Source organism: Zalophus californianus, chromosome 10 (assembly GCF_009762305.2).
Source record: "Zalophus californianus isolate mZalCal1 chromosome 10, mZalCal1.pri.v2, whole genome shotgun sequence".
Lineage (NCBI taxonomy): Eukaryota > Metazoa > Chordata > Mammalia > Carnivora > Otariidae > Zalophus > Zalophus californianus.
Window position 1 is genome coordinate 32,516,536 of NC_045604.1, and position 15,680 is coordinate 32,532,215.

The following is a 15,680-nucleotide window of genomic DNA, read 5'->3' on the forward strand; positions in this document are numbered from 1 at the left end:
TTTCTCTGCACAAAGCCTGCTAATTTTACAAATATGTCAGAGGATGGATGTTAAGGAGGGGAAGAAGATGGTTACCCACATGGTTTGTTTAGCAGACAGAGTAGAAGGTGGGAGAAACTGAGCTTGCCACTTGTCCTGCTGACATCCCACCTTATCTGGATAATAATCATGAACGCTAGACACCGTGTGCCTACTCATAGCTAAGCGTTTGACACTAATAAGTATCATATGCCCATGACACAGAAGTAGGATTCCCATTTTTCAGGCAAAGTTCACGTCACCTGGATGGGGCAGATCAGAAATTTAAAACTGTGTGTTTCTTTGTCTCCAGAGGCTCTTAAAATGAGGATAAGAGTTCCTCTTTCAAAGAGCTGTTCTAAGGTTTTAAATGAAACATAATGCATGTTGCGTAGCAAGGTAAATACAGCTCTGGCCCTTAGCTGAGCTCCCTATAGGATCCCTCATTATCATTATAATAGTCGAAATCATCATTAGAATGGTGCCTTCTAGTTCTACCTCTACAATTACTCTGCAGTTACTGGCGCTAATACTAATTGGTAATCATCATAATCACGGCTACCCGGGGCCAGAGAGGACCTGGTAAGCAGTGGTAACTTAAGGAAGTAAAATAGGGGCAGATTCAACAGCTGATTTAAGTTACCATCATTTGTCATTTCCTGCTTCTCTCTGCACTCACTATGGCTACAGGAGCCACGTGAGGGGCCATTTGAAGGAGCCTTGCTGTCACTCTTTGTAAACACACACCAGATGTGCTTTTTCCATTGGCTGTCCTCAGCCAGGGTTCACCCAGGGCAGGAAGGAGGACAGCTGTGTCCACTTTGCACCCCTGCCCCAAAGCCTGCCAACAGCAGCCCTGGAAGGACCGTGACCCTCAGTGCCACCCAGAGCTGTGTTTGGATTTAATGGATCTTCACCTTATTTTCCACTCGGAGAGAAATCGGGCATCCATTGGTCATCTTTTATTAATAATTTACTAATTATGATTATTATGCAGATGAATCCTGCATAGTCCAGTCTTTCCCAGGGCAACAGTTTTGGAAACAGAGAAATCAGAATCAGAGAAGTACAGTATATTGTCATATTCCTATGTTTGCCTCCTCGGTGTGAATAATTGTAGCTCTGGAATCGATTGCCGTATAACACACCGCCCTAAACCTTGGTGGCTTCAAACAATGATTTATTATTTCTCTTTGTGGACTGATTGGGTTTTTCCTTTGCTGGTCTCACAGGAGTCACTTATGTTAGACCAGCAGGCATTGTGGCTGGAAGTGGGCTCAGCCGGGATGGTTGGCACGGCTGGGCCTCTCCCTCCACATGGTATTTTCATTCCATCCAAGAGAAGAGAAAAAAACCTGCAAGCCTCTGGCACCTAGCGTCATTTCTGTGACATTCTCTTGGTCAAACAGCCTTGAGTCAAGGGGCAGGCAAACTGACTCCACCTCTTGACGGGAGGGCTGGTAACGTCACAATGCAAAGGAGCACTAGAGAAATGGCTACCACCATCTTTGAAACCAAGCAATATTAGAAACGCAGTGAACACGGGAGATGAGGACGTTAGGCTATAAAGCTATTATAGTTTAGCTGTCACAGCAGCTTCCAATGACAGTGCACACAAATCTTGGGCACTCTGGGATTTGCTGGTGGCAGGTACAAATTCGCACAGCATTCGTTCATTATTTGTTCATTTATGCAGAAAATTTTATTGTGTTTTAGGCCTGTTCTAGGTGGGGTCTATTGCAGTGAAAGAAAAGAAGTTCTTGTCTTCATGTAACTCAAATTCTACTCAGGGGAAATGCAAAAATGTATAGGATTTGACAAGTTGTGATAATCAGTATGGGAAAAAAATAGAGCAGAGGTCAGGGAGATGAGGGGGAACGATGGAGAGACGGAGAGAAACCAGACAGGGAAGTATGGGGAAAATCAAGATGAAATGGTGTCTCATTGGGCGGAAAGTATTTGAAGACAGGAGTGACAATTGTTTCAAAGGCTGCTGAGAGGTTAGCTGAGGACTGAGGACTGACCACTGTGCTTGGCAACGTGAAGGTCATCAGCAGCCCTGACAGGAGCTCTTTCATGGAGGGGGTGCAGAGAAAAGCCAGATTAGTTTGAGTTCAAGAGAGAAGGAGGGAAAAGGAAGGAGAGGCAGAGGATATAAAAAAAACTCTTTGGGGGATGTTTTGCTGAAAGGGATGGGGAGGAAACGGATGATAACTGAAGTGGGCCACAGGAGAGAATTTTACATCATAGGAACTACGACAGCGTGTTTGGTGCTATCGGGATGACCCAGAACAGAGTGAAAACTGATGACGTGGAAGAGACAGGGACATTTCTGCAATGATGTCCTTCAGTAGTTGAGGAAGATGGATTGCTCTAGAGCAGATTTTAAAATTCATGTCATTAAATTTTAAAGCATATATCCCAAATATATATAAGCACATATATACATATATATATTTTAAACTTTTAGTTATATATTCTTTTGCTACATATATTTTAAACTTTTATTTAGGGGCGCCTGAGTGGCCCAGTCAGTCAAGCGTCTGCCTTTGGCTCGGGTCATGGTCCCAGGGTCCTGGGATCGAGCCCTGCATGGGGCTCCCTGCTCAGTGGGGAGTCTGCTTCTCCCTCTCCCTCTGCTCCCCTGCTCCTGCTCTCTCACTCACTCATGCTCGTTCTCTCTTTCTCAAATAAATGAAATCTTTAAAAAAAAAGAAAGCAATGACTTTAAATGTAATGTTTGACATGGTGTAGTTAAAAGATCTAATTCAGGGGCGCCTGGGTGGCTTAGTCGTTAAGCTTCTGCCTTCGGCTCAGGTCATGATCCCAGGGTCCTGGGATCGAGCCCCACGTCAGGCTCCCTGCTCACCGGGAAGCCTGCTTCTCCCTCTCCCACTCCCCCCTGCTTGTGTTCCCCTCTCTCGCTGTGTCCCTCTCTGTCAAATAAATAAAATCTTTAAAAAATAAATAAATAAAAGATCTAATTCATAAGAAGTTTCTTCAAATGTAACTAGAGGCTACTTTTGTCACATGTAATATCACAAAATACAAAAAATACTCAGGGGAATAACCACATTTCCATTTTTATTAGTTGACGTTGGGTCACTTTTTAAACATAGATCATCCCCATGGCTTTCTTGAGTCCATGATTAAAGGGGAAAAGTGTGCATCTCATCATAGGTATACAACTAAAACCTTTCACCACATGACAAGAAGAGTGAGAAATGCATTTTGTAGTTTTTGTGTAAAAAAAAAAATGCAGTTGCCAGCTAATGGGCAAACTAAGAAAGGTGTCCCCAAGTTGCCAGGGGTAAAAAGGCTAAGTGATAGGCACTGGAGCCTTTCCCAGAAGACACTGTCCTCTGGGAGATATTTTTGAGGCTGAAATTACCAACACAGAAACATTATTCTGTGATTGAATGGCTAATATAATAAAACGATGATGTCAGGTTGAACCATGAAAGTCTTTAAGGTGGCCAAAGTGAAACCCCAGTTGTAAATTGATAAGTCCAGGTAGGTCAGAAAGACACTCAGGTGTGGTCATCACATTCACAGTGTGCGGATCTCTTTCTCAGGGAGACAGAATGCTCCTAAATCAGCCTCTCCACAGCAGGGGGTGACATCATGCTCCACATTTCCACTCGAGAGCCTTCCTTTTCCTGACGGCTGGGGCTGTAGGTTCCCTGAGTTGCCCTTTTGTGGGTGGCAACCACAGAAGCAACCACCACCAGAAAGAGGATCAACAGCAAGGCGGATGTCACTGAGCCAATGGCGGTGAAAATGTCCGAGATCAAGTCATCTGCCAACTGGAAGGAGTGAAATAATGGGGAGGTGAGTTATAGAGAAAAGGTAAATGTTTAGGACATGGGAACTACCCTGGAATGAAAACCAACCAGAACGCTGATGCTGCTCAGTACTGTAAAAAGACCAAGGTATGAAAGGGAAGCTTTTTTCTTATTCCCAGGTCATATGAAAATGACTATGGATGTAACAGCCAAGGTCAAGGGTCAGAAAGTGTGGCGTGAAATATCTGCTCGATTTACTCTGCGTCTTCATCTCTGTGACTGGGATCGTTCCTATGACATCAAGGGCAAAAGATACCTCCGCACTTATATTTGTAAAATAGTTCTCCATCTATACAAACACATTATTTACGGTATCTTCCCTCCCTTGCCAGAAGCTCTGGTTTTGGATTGAAGGAATAGTTGTTTTACATCCTTCTTTGGCGGGAGGTGGTGGGGGAGAAGCAACAAATTAAATTAGCTGGGAAAGATCCCGAGACAGAGCAGGGACTGCAACGTGCTGGTCCCCAGGCCCTTTCCATAGTCATCGCTTTGATTTGGATTCAATGTGACAATTGAATTGTTGTAAAAACACAGGCGCTCGATGTCGCACCAAACATCTAGAAACAGAAAACTGCACGTAGAGTCCCGTCGGGAGGATCCCGCGATCTCAGTCAGGGGCGTTGCTCCCACACAATGGTTTCTTTAATGTTCCTTCCGCTGGGTTTGCCGAGCACTTTCGAGCATTGGGTAACATGCGTCTGTGATTTAGTTGCAAGAGCAATATGAAAGGTAGGAAGCAGTCACTATGTGAATTTTTTAACTGCTTTTCAAAGAAATAGTTCTGTCACAGTAAAAGTGCGATTAAACCATTTAGCTTTCTCTGTGACCCAACCCCACATTACCAAGCCAAGCTACTGATATGTATGGAATTTTATTTGAACATCCTAGGGAATTTTAAATATCTTCACTCTCCTTAGTCTTTGTTGTTGTTGTTGTTCAATGTGCCTTGATTTAAAGTATCATGCAACTAATATAATATTGTATCTCTTCATAGTGTTGTCTTGGGTGTCCTCACTACTGCTCAATGTACTTCATCGGTTTATTCATTCATTCAACAATATTTATTGACTGTCTGCTATGAACACTTCATTGAGCTGGGAAATAAACATACAAAGATAAATCAAAGTTGTTGTATGTAAGTGATGAACTATTGAGTTCTACTCTTGACACCAATATTGCATTGTATATTAACTAACTAGACTTTAAATAAAATCTGAGAAAAAGAAAAGAAAAAAAGGCAAAAAAAAAAAAAAACCCAAAAAACAAACCTACACAAAGTTTGGAATCTGGAGCTCAGATTCTGGTGATGAGAGAAGAGGAGGGGACACACACACACATATGCACCAATGATCATAATACATTACAAATATAGATTATGATAGTGTCATGAATGAATTCTATTGGGGTGTAGGTGGAGTCATACTGGAATGAGGCATGTGATTGTTCATTGAAGTATGAAAGGACATACAAATATTTCAAGCAGGAAATTCTATTTGGATGGAACAGCTTGAAATAAAAAAGGCAAGGGAACATAAAAGTCCTTAGAGTTTGGGGCAACAGTAAGAAATCCAATGTGACTGAAAATATTGTCCAAGAATGTGTGTTTGAATTGGGAAAGGATTTTAAAAGCTGGCAAGAGATAGAACTGTAAAGTAGATTAAATTTACAAGAAATTTAAGTACCACACTGATATTCAGATTTTTGTCCTATAGTCAGTGGCAGGGGTGCGGGGGTGGGGGGCATTGAAGGAATCTGAGCAGCAGCATCATATGATCTGATCTGTGTTTTATTAATTTGGCTCTGGTTACAGGGTGACAGATGGTGACAGTGAAGGTGGGGAAGAGACTGGAGGTGGAGAAAATAGGAGTTTATTTTATTAGTCACGACAAGCAATGACCTAGGTCTCACTTTACCAATGGAATGAGAATTGAAGGAAAAGAATGGTTGAGGGGGATTTCTGAGGTAGAGTTGCTCCCTCTCAGACTGTGTGAGGCTGGGGAACAGCAGAAGAGAGACAAGATGGCTGATGCTTCCACATTAGATGGCCGCGTGGCTGGGGACAACCTCCCCTGGGACAGGGGACCTAGGAGGAGAGAACAGGTTTGTGCAGGAAGATAAGTTCAGTTTGGGAAAAGCTAGTTTCAGAAAGCATTCAGGTATGTTGTGCTAGTAGACAGACATAATTCTTCTCTGCTCTCCACTTTTCACATTGCTGTAAAAAACTCTGGGTTGTAACCACTTTTCATCCCTCAGTTATAGGAGCTTAGGAGTTAGAGAATTTAGAATCACAAGAGTCTGTAGTTTTTGAGCAAAATGGTTTACCTCCACTACAGGGGGAGTTCTCCTGCCATACTGTGTGGCCGTCCTTTTGTGAGTCATTACATCTTATATCTGCAAAGATAGCTGTGGGCTGGGAAAAATGAATAGATTCATAGACTTGGCCTTGAGAGGTCAAAAGTCTGAGAAGGACAGATGGAATCCGACCAGCAAAAACCCTTGGTATTATCTAGGGACCTTCAGATAATGTACACTCTTGTTCCTACAATGTTGGCTTCATCTAAATATGTCCAGTAAACTGTGTCGTCTTCCTTGGGAATAAGGAAACAAAATGAATGCAAAATAACACAAAACATGGCCTATGGTAAGTTCTCAACACATAAAAATATGACTGGCCATTTCTATGCCATTTCTCATCCTCCCTAAGTCTATTTACTTATAAAAGATAAACTAGCACTCCCTCAGTACCTTGCGGTATATGGCCAAGGGAGCCAACCTACAAACCTAATATTGCAATTCCGAGCTCCAGATAAAGGTTTTGATAAAACAGTTCCCCTAACTCTATCACATAGAGCATGTCATTAAGCTTTGGAATAAAGCTGAATGAGTAGGGTTTTGAAATCGCCTCTTGAGGGCCCTTTGCTTTTGAATTCCCATGGTTGAAAGGCCTTTTTTGCTCTGCTATTCTTCAACTGTGCTTAAAATACACAGCCCCAGAATGGATCTTTTGATAATTGAAACTGCTAGGGACTGATGAAGGCCTCCAAGCGCAGGACTGTCCTGAAAACCAGCACGGACGTCAGGCCACGCCTGCCCGGCTGGCTTGTGCCCTCACACCGCAGTTCTGAGGAACCTTCTTCTGAAAAGATAGACCCGAAATTAATTACACCTTTCGTGTAAGATGATTTTTTAATGACATGCTACAATCTGTATTCAGTTATTATGTTTGCATCTTTTTAAAATGTATATTTTACGTGTGGTTAATTGAAATTGTAATCACTTTGAATTCTGTGTTTGCAGAATAAAATAAATAGGTGTTCCTTTTTCCCCCCCTAAAGAGGATTCATTCTGAAACACTGACTGACTGGTTGTAGCCTACATATGACCCAAGGCAAAGGTACACTCTGGAATTCTGAGGGGAAACTGTCAAGCCTTATTTTGATTCTTTTCACTTGAGAGTATGCTGGAATATGCTGGAACCATACTTCCCCCCCCCTGCTTTTTTTTTAATTTATTTATTTTAGAGAGACAGCGAGCATGAGGTGGAGAGGCAGAAGGAGAGAAAGTCTCAAGCAGACTCCGAGCTGAGTGCAGAGCCCAATGGGGGGATCTATTCCAGGATCCTGACATCATGACCTGAGCCAAAACCAGCAGTCAAACCCTTAACCGGCTGCACCACCCAGGCACACCCCCCCCCCTTTTTTAATTCTTTAAAAGGAATTTAATACTGTGTTTCTTCTGAAGGGAGACTGGAAACAGTATGTACTTGCTAAACAAACAGAAATGGGTTTAAAAGCAGTTTTGCCACTGGTGTAGTTTACAGATAGGCTAAGTTTCCCCACCTGTAAAGTGAGGATAGGAATCACCAGGTCTCAGAATTGGTCCGAGTATTGTAGCATTTGGGCATTTAGAGAGCGGCTCACGAGGCGTGGACTCAGTCCTCATCATGGCTCCAGTTTATCATTACCCGGAGTGACCGCTCCCGGGCTGGTGTCCCTGGTCCTGCTCCCAGCCACAGACCGGCTGTTGGCAAATGTCAGCATTCGGGGCCGAGCGTGGGGACGGCGGGGGCCTGCACATTATCACCCTGGCCCATCAGGATCCACTGGCCCCTCACTAATTGATTGCTGAACAGTTCACCCTCATTTTGAAAACACAAAATGAGCTGGCCTGTCTGGAAAGAATAAGAAATGAGACCACTTCTGTCCTCAGCATCAGGATCTGCCTGTCACAATATTTAGGGCCGGTGACAGCATTCAGAAGGATGTGAAAACAATACACACATTGGCCGGAGCCTGGGAAAAAGAGAAAACATTCTAGAGTTTCTCGGGGAACTTGATCTCACATTTCCAAGTGAAAATACTGAAGCGTTGCCTTAAAGCGAGGACAGTCAAGGACTGATGTTACAGTTACCACCTGTTAGAACGTCTTTCTCTGGAGCCTGGGTTTTGTAACAGCGAAAAGTACATTTGTGGTTAAACAGTGGTGATGCTTGCGGCTTAAAATTGGCTCCTGGAAAAGACTACATGGACTGAACTACTTACAGTCCTTCCTAGAATTCACTTATACATGTTATGTAAAAATCCTTAGAGACAGTTTAAGATGGGAAGTTAAAATGTTTGAATGTGCCTGTTGACCACCAGTTACATTCCAGGTTCAGTATGTGAGTTTTTGAAACTAGTTTGTGCTGTTTTGTGTGACATGAGTAGCTAAGTAAGGCCAATATGTACTAGTATGAGAATTAGTGAAGAATGGGGAAATTACCTTAAAGATGTGTTTTTAAAAAGCTGGTTATAATATGTCACTCCTATCTATGTATCCAAAGCAAAATGAGGACATGGCTTAAGCTCTCATCCCACAAATTAACAACAAGAACAACAACAACAACAAAAAAACAGAAGAACATTCCATATTTAAGACCGAGGAGAGCAGTGCTTGTGAATTACTATTGCAACAAGTAGGTCTTCCGTTTGGTGGATGTTAAAAACCTCCCACACAGACTTACGTCCTTGAACTATAGCTTATCAGTGAATTGCTAGAAACAGCCATTTCCATAGTAATATTGAATACCTGCCAGAACTCTGTTTTTAAAATTAAACTTGCTGCAGCAGCCAATTTCCAACCGTAAATACACTGTCCACTTTACAGTTATAAGGGGGGAAAATAGAGTCCGGGAAAGCCAAAAGAGAGGACTTAGGAAGTGTCCTGGCACAATGAGGGGGTGATTCAGCCAGACACGCCTCTCCCTGAATAAAAGGCTTAGTAAGGTGAACAAAGGGTGGGCATCACAGGGTTCCTGCACTTTTCCCTCGGAGTAGGGGGCAAGCATCAAGGGACAGAGGAGGGAGAGGATAGGGTGTTGAAACAGCAAGCTGAGGAGCATTCTTCTCCTTGGCATTGCTCCACCTCCTCATCCCCTGCTCTGCTTCTCCTAGAAACACGCATGCTCTCCCTGGGGATTCCTGGGGACCAGACAACGGTGAGCTCCAGCTCTCTCCCAGGACTGTGGAAGACTGCACTTAGCATTTGAAGTCCCTCCCTGGATAAAGGACTCCTACATGAAGTCTTTCTCACTATTTCTCACCACGTAATCACACTCCCTGTGGGCCGTACTGACTGGGGGTTGTCACGACAGTCTGGGGATGGAAAAACTAGGCTGAGCTGACAGTTTGGCCAACCCCAGCACTGGAAGGTGCTGTCCGGGGAAACTTCCCAAGTGATTTCCGTATCTGGTCTGTTGAAAAGTCTGGAATAGCTACTGTGGAAATCTGGTGTGGATCCATGGGAGGTAGAGGAGCAACAAGACCTAGATCTAGCAGAAGGCTGCATGTGTGATGTTCTAGCTCTAGTTGAAACCATCAGCCTCTTTTATGCATTAGTCCAAGAACAGCGTGTGTCCTCCCGCAGCCCTTTAGAGAAAGAGCTCGATTATTCTGAGATGTGAAATGCACTGTGACATTGATCACAAAAGGACACACTTACTCCTGCATTCAACAAATAATTATCGATCACGTACTCTGTACCAGTGGAATGCTAGCTAGAAATACAGAGGTGAGCGAAACTGTCTCTGTCTCTGCTGGTTGAGGCACTGGGTCTGTAATTCTTGCCCTGATGTCTCCAACCTCTTTCTTCCTTAAGATGCCAGATTTTAGGCAGGAGCACAGAGGAAGCTAAAAGTTTGGAGACACTGCTTTTGCATTTTTCTCTCCTTAAGCGAGTGGCGTAAGTGATAGAATCGTTTTCCTAGGAACACAGGGCTTATGAATAAAACTTCTCTCTCTCTGTCTCATGCAAGAACTAAATCCCAGCAGCCCACAGTCAAGAGTTTATTATGTTTTTTTGTAAATTTATTGTTCCAAGATAATAGGGTCAGGGGTTTGCCAGATGTTGTGCACACAGAAACTATTTTAATTCTCTTAACAACCCAACTAGGGAGGGACGATCATTTCCTCTCACTTTCTCAAGGAGGCCTTCCCGATCACCCTCTATTTGTAATCAGCTTTATTTCTCTCTAATACACAACACCCCGAGACATCTATGTGGTTCATGCCCGTCTCCCCCACTGGAACGGAAGCTCCATCGAAGTGCAGATGCTTGTCTTCCTTGTTCCCGTCTGTCTCCCCAGTGCCTGGAACAAAGTCCGTCCCACAGAGACACTGCAATGACTGCCCTATGACAGAAGGGAGTTAAAAGCTAAAGAGCTTGTCCAGCAGCAGGCAGTGAGCTCTAGACTTCATCCACACAGGACTTCTCCCTCTTGGGGTTCTTACCAAATGCAGACCCCAGCGTGTGTCTGGCAGGGGAACTGAAGTAACCTGTTCTCAGACTCCCGCTGCAGGGTAGGCACCGTCTCTGGGGGGCTGCCGGTCAGCACTGGTGGGGCAGGTAAGGAACGACAGAGCCCAGGAGCCAGAGGGCCATGAAGACAGTTGATATTATTCCTTTGTGTGCAATTAGCCACAAAGAATCTGTCTGTTTTTACCTTTTTCCCACCCCTTATAGCCAGGATGAAATTATCTGGTGGCACAAGCAGGAGCTGCTAGAGATGATTAAAAAAAAAAAAAAAAGAACAAAAACAAGCAGCCGCCCGTTATCCTTTGCTACGTGTGAAACATTCTTTTTGTGTCTGTTAGGTGAACCACCGGACATTATCTTGGCCCATTTTGGTCACAGTAAAAGTAGGTGGACAATCATACTTCCTTTCCCTTTTTCTCCCTTTTCTTTTTTCATTCCAGAGAACAGTGGCTGTTAACTAAAGACTCCGCATGTCAATGACACAGCATCGTGGGCTGCTAACATCATAGTGTGTCGGTCCTGACGCGCTTTCCCTCTTCACCACTCCACACCCAGCCCTGCTCGGACCTGAGTCCCCTACCACTCTGCTGTTTCTCTCTTCTGCATTCCCAGTCACAGCCGGGGTAAGACACAGATTTTCTTTTACGTGTCCTCTAGCCACTGTGTCTCCCCCTAGAATCTACACCATCCATCCAGCCCTATAAAAATATAAACAGCAAATAAACAATACGTAAGTAAATCACCTTGCTTACCTGGCATGGAAGACCATGGGAGCTTACTATATCAAATGTAACCATCCCAAACCTAAATTGCTAAGTTTTAAGTCATTACTTTATTCATGTCCCCCCATTTCCTTGTGAAGGACATCATCACGTACAGCCCGACTAGCACCCTGCATCTGGGCACAGCCACTCTCTTTAACTGCCCCTTCTCAGGTAGGAATCATCTGCTTTTGTCAATGCCACCTCTCCATGTTGAAACGTGCCATTTATTCAATCCTACTTCGCCTCCTTTTAGAACACCACTGGAAATTTCTTTGCGCTCTGCAAAGCCTCCCCAGGGAAGCCTATGTGTCTCTACTCCCAGAGTCTCTTACACAGCAAAGCCCAGGGCTCACCATACGTGTGAGGCCAGCTGTATCCGGGTCTACACAACATGTAGTGTGTACTTGAATGTGCTCCTGTCGCTCACTGTGGGCTTGACCAAATTCTGGCCCTCCCCTTAGGACAGTAAGGAATGAGTATCTATTTACTCTGGAACTTTTCAGTAATACAAAGTCCAGTGTTTTGCACAAAGGGGCTATTGTTATTGACTCCCACACGTGTAATGCTCATTGCTCTGTTTCATGCACTATTAAATTCTTTTCAGTCATAAGAAGAGTTCTGTATAATAGCCCAGAAAGGATGCCTGGGTGACTCAGTCAGTGAAGCGTCTGCCTTCAGCTCAGGTCACGATCTCAAGGTCCTGGAATCGAGTCCTGCATCAGGTTCCCCACTTAGCGTGGAGTCGGCTTCTCTCTCTCCCTCTCCCCTTCCCTCTGCTCATGCTTTCCCTTTCTCTCTCTCTCAGATAAATAAATAAAATCTTTTTAAAAAATAGGACAGAAAGTTGATTGGTAGTGAAATTCATTTGTTCATTTGTTCATGCGTTCATTCACTCACCCAATAAATTTTTACTGAATGCCTTCAAAGTTTCAGGCAGCATATTAGGTCCTGGGCATATGGAATTCAAAGGCATAGCCACTGTCTTTTAAAAACTCACTATTTGGTGGTAGTGCCTGGGGGTTGGGGTAGCTATATAAACAACCACAGTTCCATGAGAGAGGTGTGATGTTCCAGGTGAGTGCAAAGAAAAGAAAAGGAGAAGGAAGGTGGACTTCATGACGCCCTTTAAGTTTCTCAAAGGAAGTCACTGGGACAATGAGGCAAAGAAAGGTGTTGGAGGCAGAGGGCAGCACCAGGAACCGGTGGCAGGAAGAACAAGAAGCATGGCTGGGGTGCTGGCACATTTCCTGCTTGCCTGAGAAGTTTTAGGGAGGACTATGTGCTTATAGAGACCCACAAATGCAGAAGTAGAACGAGGAATAGCAGCACATTTGTCAGCAAAGGGTTTACCCAGCCTGGGCATGGAACCCACCTCGATACTTTCCAGGATGGTTTTTGTTCCCCCGACGCCCAGTGAAGCGGAGGGGGCAAGAATCACAGGAGCAATTTCATGTATATTCTCTGCTGGGTCTCCCCTAGCTTATATGACCTATACCCTTCATTACAAATGTATCCACTTCAAATGTTTGCTTCTCTTTCTATTTATATGCCAAGAGACCCTCACTAACCTGGGGCTTGTAGGGCAGAAAAGGGTTTCTATTTTTTTATACCCCATCTCCACCATCATGCATGGCTTTTAGAAGGTGACTGATACCTATGTCAATTGATTTTTATACATAATTTCAAAAGCAAGAGAATATTTAGCAAATGAGTCAAAAGGCAGAGGGATTTTGAGATTAAAAGACACTAAAAAGACATGATAACTAGCAACTGAATGCAATTGATTGTATCCTGCATTGACAGCAAAATCTATAAATGACTTTATTGAGACAGTTGGAGAAATCTGACTATGGGGTGATGACAAATTTCTTGAATGTGATACCAGTATTATGGCTGTAGAAGGAGGTCTTTCTCTTTGGAGATACTTGCTGAAATAGTGATAAAATGTTAAAATGTCTGCAACCTACTTTCTAAATAGGCAGCAAAAAAAATGTGTGTGTATATACACAGAGGTAGACAACAGTAGCAAAATGTTAAAAAAAAGTTGTCGAAGCTGGGGGAAGGGTGTACATGTGTTCATTATACAATTTTTTTCTGATTTTCCTTAGGTTTCTACTTCTTCCCCTCCTCAAAAAAAACTTGGAACAATAAAGCAAGGTCTACAAATTTCTTGAATGTGATACCAGTATTATGGCTGTAGAAGGAGGTCTTTCTCTTTGGAGATACTTGCTGAAATAGTGATATTTGTAGACCTTGCTTTTCCACTATCTTCCTCTGCTGTTCCAGATCCTGCTGATTTCTCTCTTCTCTATATGTTTATTGCCCAGTAAATCTTGTTCCCACTGCTGGTCTTATCTCCCCTACTAGACACTAAGATATTCATGGCTTACATCATATGTTAGCTTCCTCATCGATCTGGCCCTAACCCTGCACGGACCTTCCCATGATCCACTGGCATCCTCATTCTTGACCTAAAAGCTGCACTTTGGCTCTTTTCTCTATCAGATTTCTTTCTTCTTTCCAACTCTGTTCAGTTGGTTCAGCTGCTATTAATTCCTTCTCACATTATGCAGGAAAAAGAGTTGCCGGATCCCTGACATCCTTATGGCTTATCACATATCCTTTTGGCAAAGGTAATCTAGTCTGTGTCCTTGTATTTATTGCCCCAAATCAAAACCAGTTGCCAAAGTAATGAAGGTCTATTGGTTTGTGTTGACTTAATCCATGTCAGAGGAGCTTTAGGAGCATATAAGGATAATTTGACCAGCAAAAGGAAAGCCATAAAAATGATCAAAAAGCCAATAGATATGCTGAGAACACCAAGCTTATTTTACTGAGGATTTATGGCCAACTTATCAGAAAATTATTTGGTCCAAGTCTACATTTGAGTAAGTCCCTCAGTAATTCAGCAGAGTTTCCAGCCTCTGGAAGAAAATCGCCTCCTATAATGAGATGCCCCCGTCACCCCTTCCTTGCAGCACACAGAGTTCAATTTTCAACAGTTGCGAGACCGCAGTAAATCCAGCTTTGGAATAACCAGTCCCGCTTATGCTTCAGACCTGCGTTGAATTACCAGAGCATGAAGGGCCACTGGCCCCATCCCTCCTGACATACCTGTAGAAGTGTTTATGAGTCAAACAGAACCGAAACATCCGACATCCCCCAGATGGGCAGCAGGGCCACCTCTGGCTGTGTCCCAGCTGAAGGGGATGCCAAATCACCAGGCCCCACCACACGGTCAGCTGTGCCCGGGCCCGACTCTGGAGGTTGTATTTTATTGACCAAACTCAAATTGGCTTCCCTTTGTGGAGGTGATAAAGTGTGGCATCAAGTCACCCATGTAAAATATATTACTTTTACTTGGGCAGCTTGTCATTGAAGTCCTTGTTTATATAATCTATTGTATCATTTACTCTATTCTTATTTTAAAAAGCAAACATAGAAATAAAAACCCTTTCTTCCAGCGTTTCATTGATGAATGTCTCTACCCTGCACCTTCTCTTAAATAATCTCCTAAGTAGCCATTTCGATTGTCATTGTCTGTTTACATCAAATTATTGGACTTTCAGTTTCAAAGTCTGCCTAGTGCAAGATGAAAGACACATAGCATGCTTTAATGGGGGTCCTTTAACTGCACAGCCTTCTCTGTCCAAAATAGTTGGAGACATGGTATGTCTAAAGAGAGATGGATACTGTGAGACTGAGATTGGTCAGATCCCAAGTGAACATTACTAAAATTTATGAGTTTGTAAGCAACTTAAAACACCAAGGTATCTTACAGCCAGCAAAGATAGGAAACTTCACATTGTGAAGATTTATATTAAAATAGTATTTAGACATAATAAAAAAATAAAATAAAATAGTATTTAGTTTTAGAAATAAAGAATTCTTTCAGAAGTCAGGTTTTCAAATTCCAAATAAGCCATTTGGTAAAAGTCTGTAGGTTTTTAAATTGGCAAGATTAACACACACACACACACACACACACACACAGGAAAACCTTATGTTTGACTTTGTTAACAGTCTACCTAAATGCCCAAGAACACAAATGGGGAAAAGGATATATTTATATTAGTAATGAGGAATGTAAAGCAATCTTTTTTGGGGAGACAAAAATAAAGTCTAACAGCATTTTCCTATTAGTTTAAAAATATAGCCAAACTAAAATTACCCTAACTCTAGGTATAAATTCAGCACAGAACTTAATAGATTATTATAAAATTAGATCAGACAATGTAACTGAGATGGTTACTTTGTACCT

The 15,680-nt window shown here is 43.0% G+C and overlaps 1 protein-coding gene across 1 annotated transcript in view; it reads right to left on the reverse strand.

The window, feature by feature from the left end:
* Positions 1-3,433: 3,433 nt before the first annotated feature.
* The window catches only part of CRB1 (crumbs cell polarity complex component 1), a 211,642-nt gene continuing 199,395 nt past the window's right edge, over positions 3,434-15,680 (reverse strand). Inside the window, exon 12 of the mRNA XM_027612985.2 lies at positions 3,434-3,824. Within this exon, the coding sequence (XP_027468786.1) occupies positions 3,609-3,824 (216 nt within the window). The 3' untranslated portion in view covers positions 3,434-3,608. The remainder of the gene's footprint in view (positions 3,825-15,680) is intronic.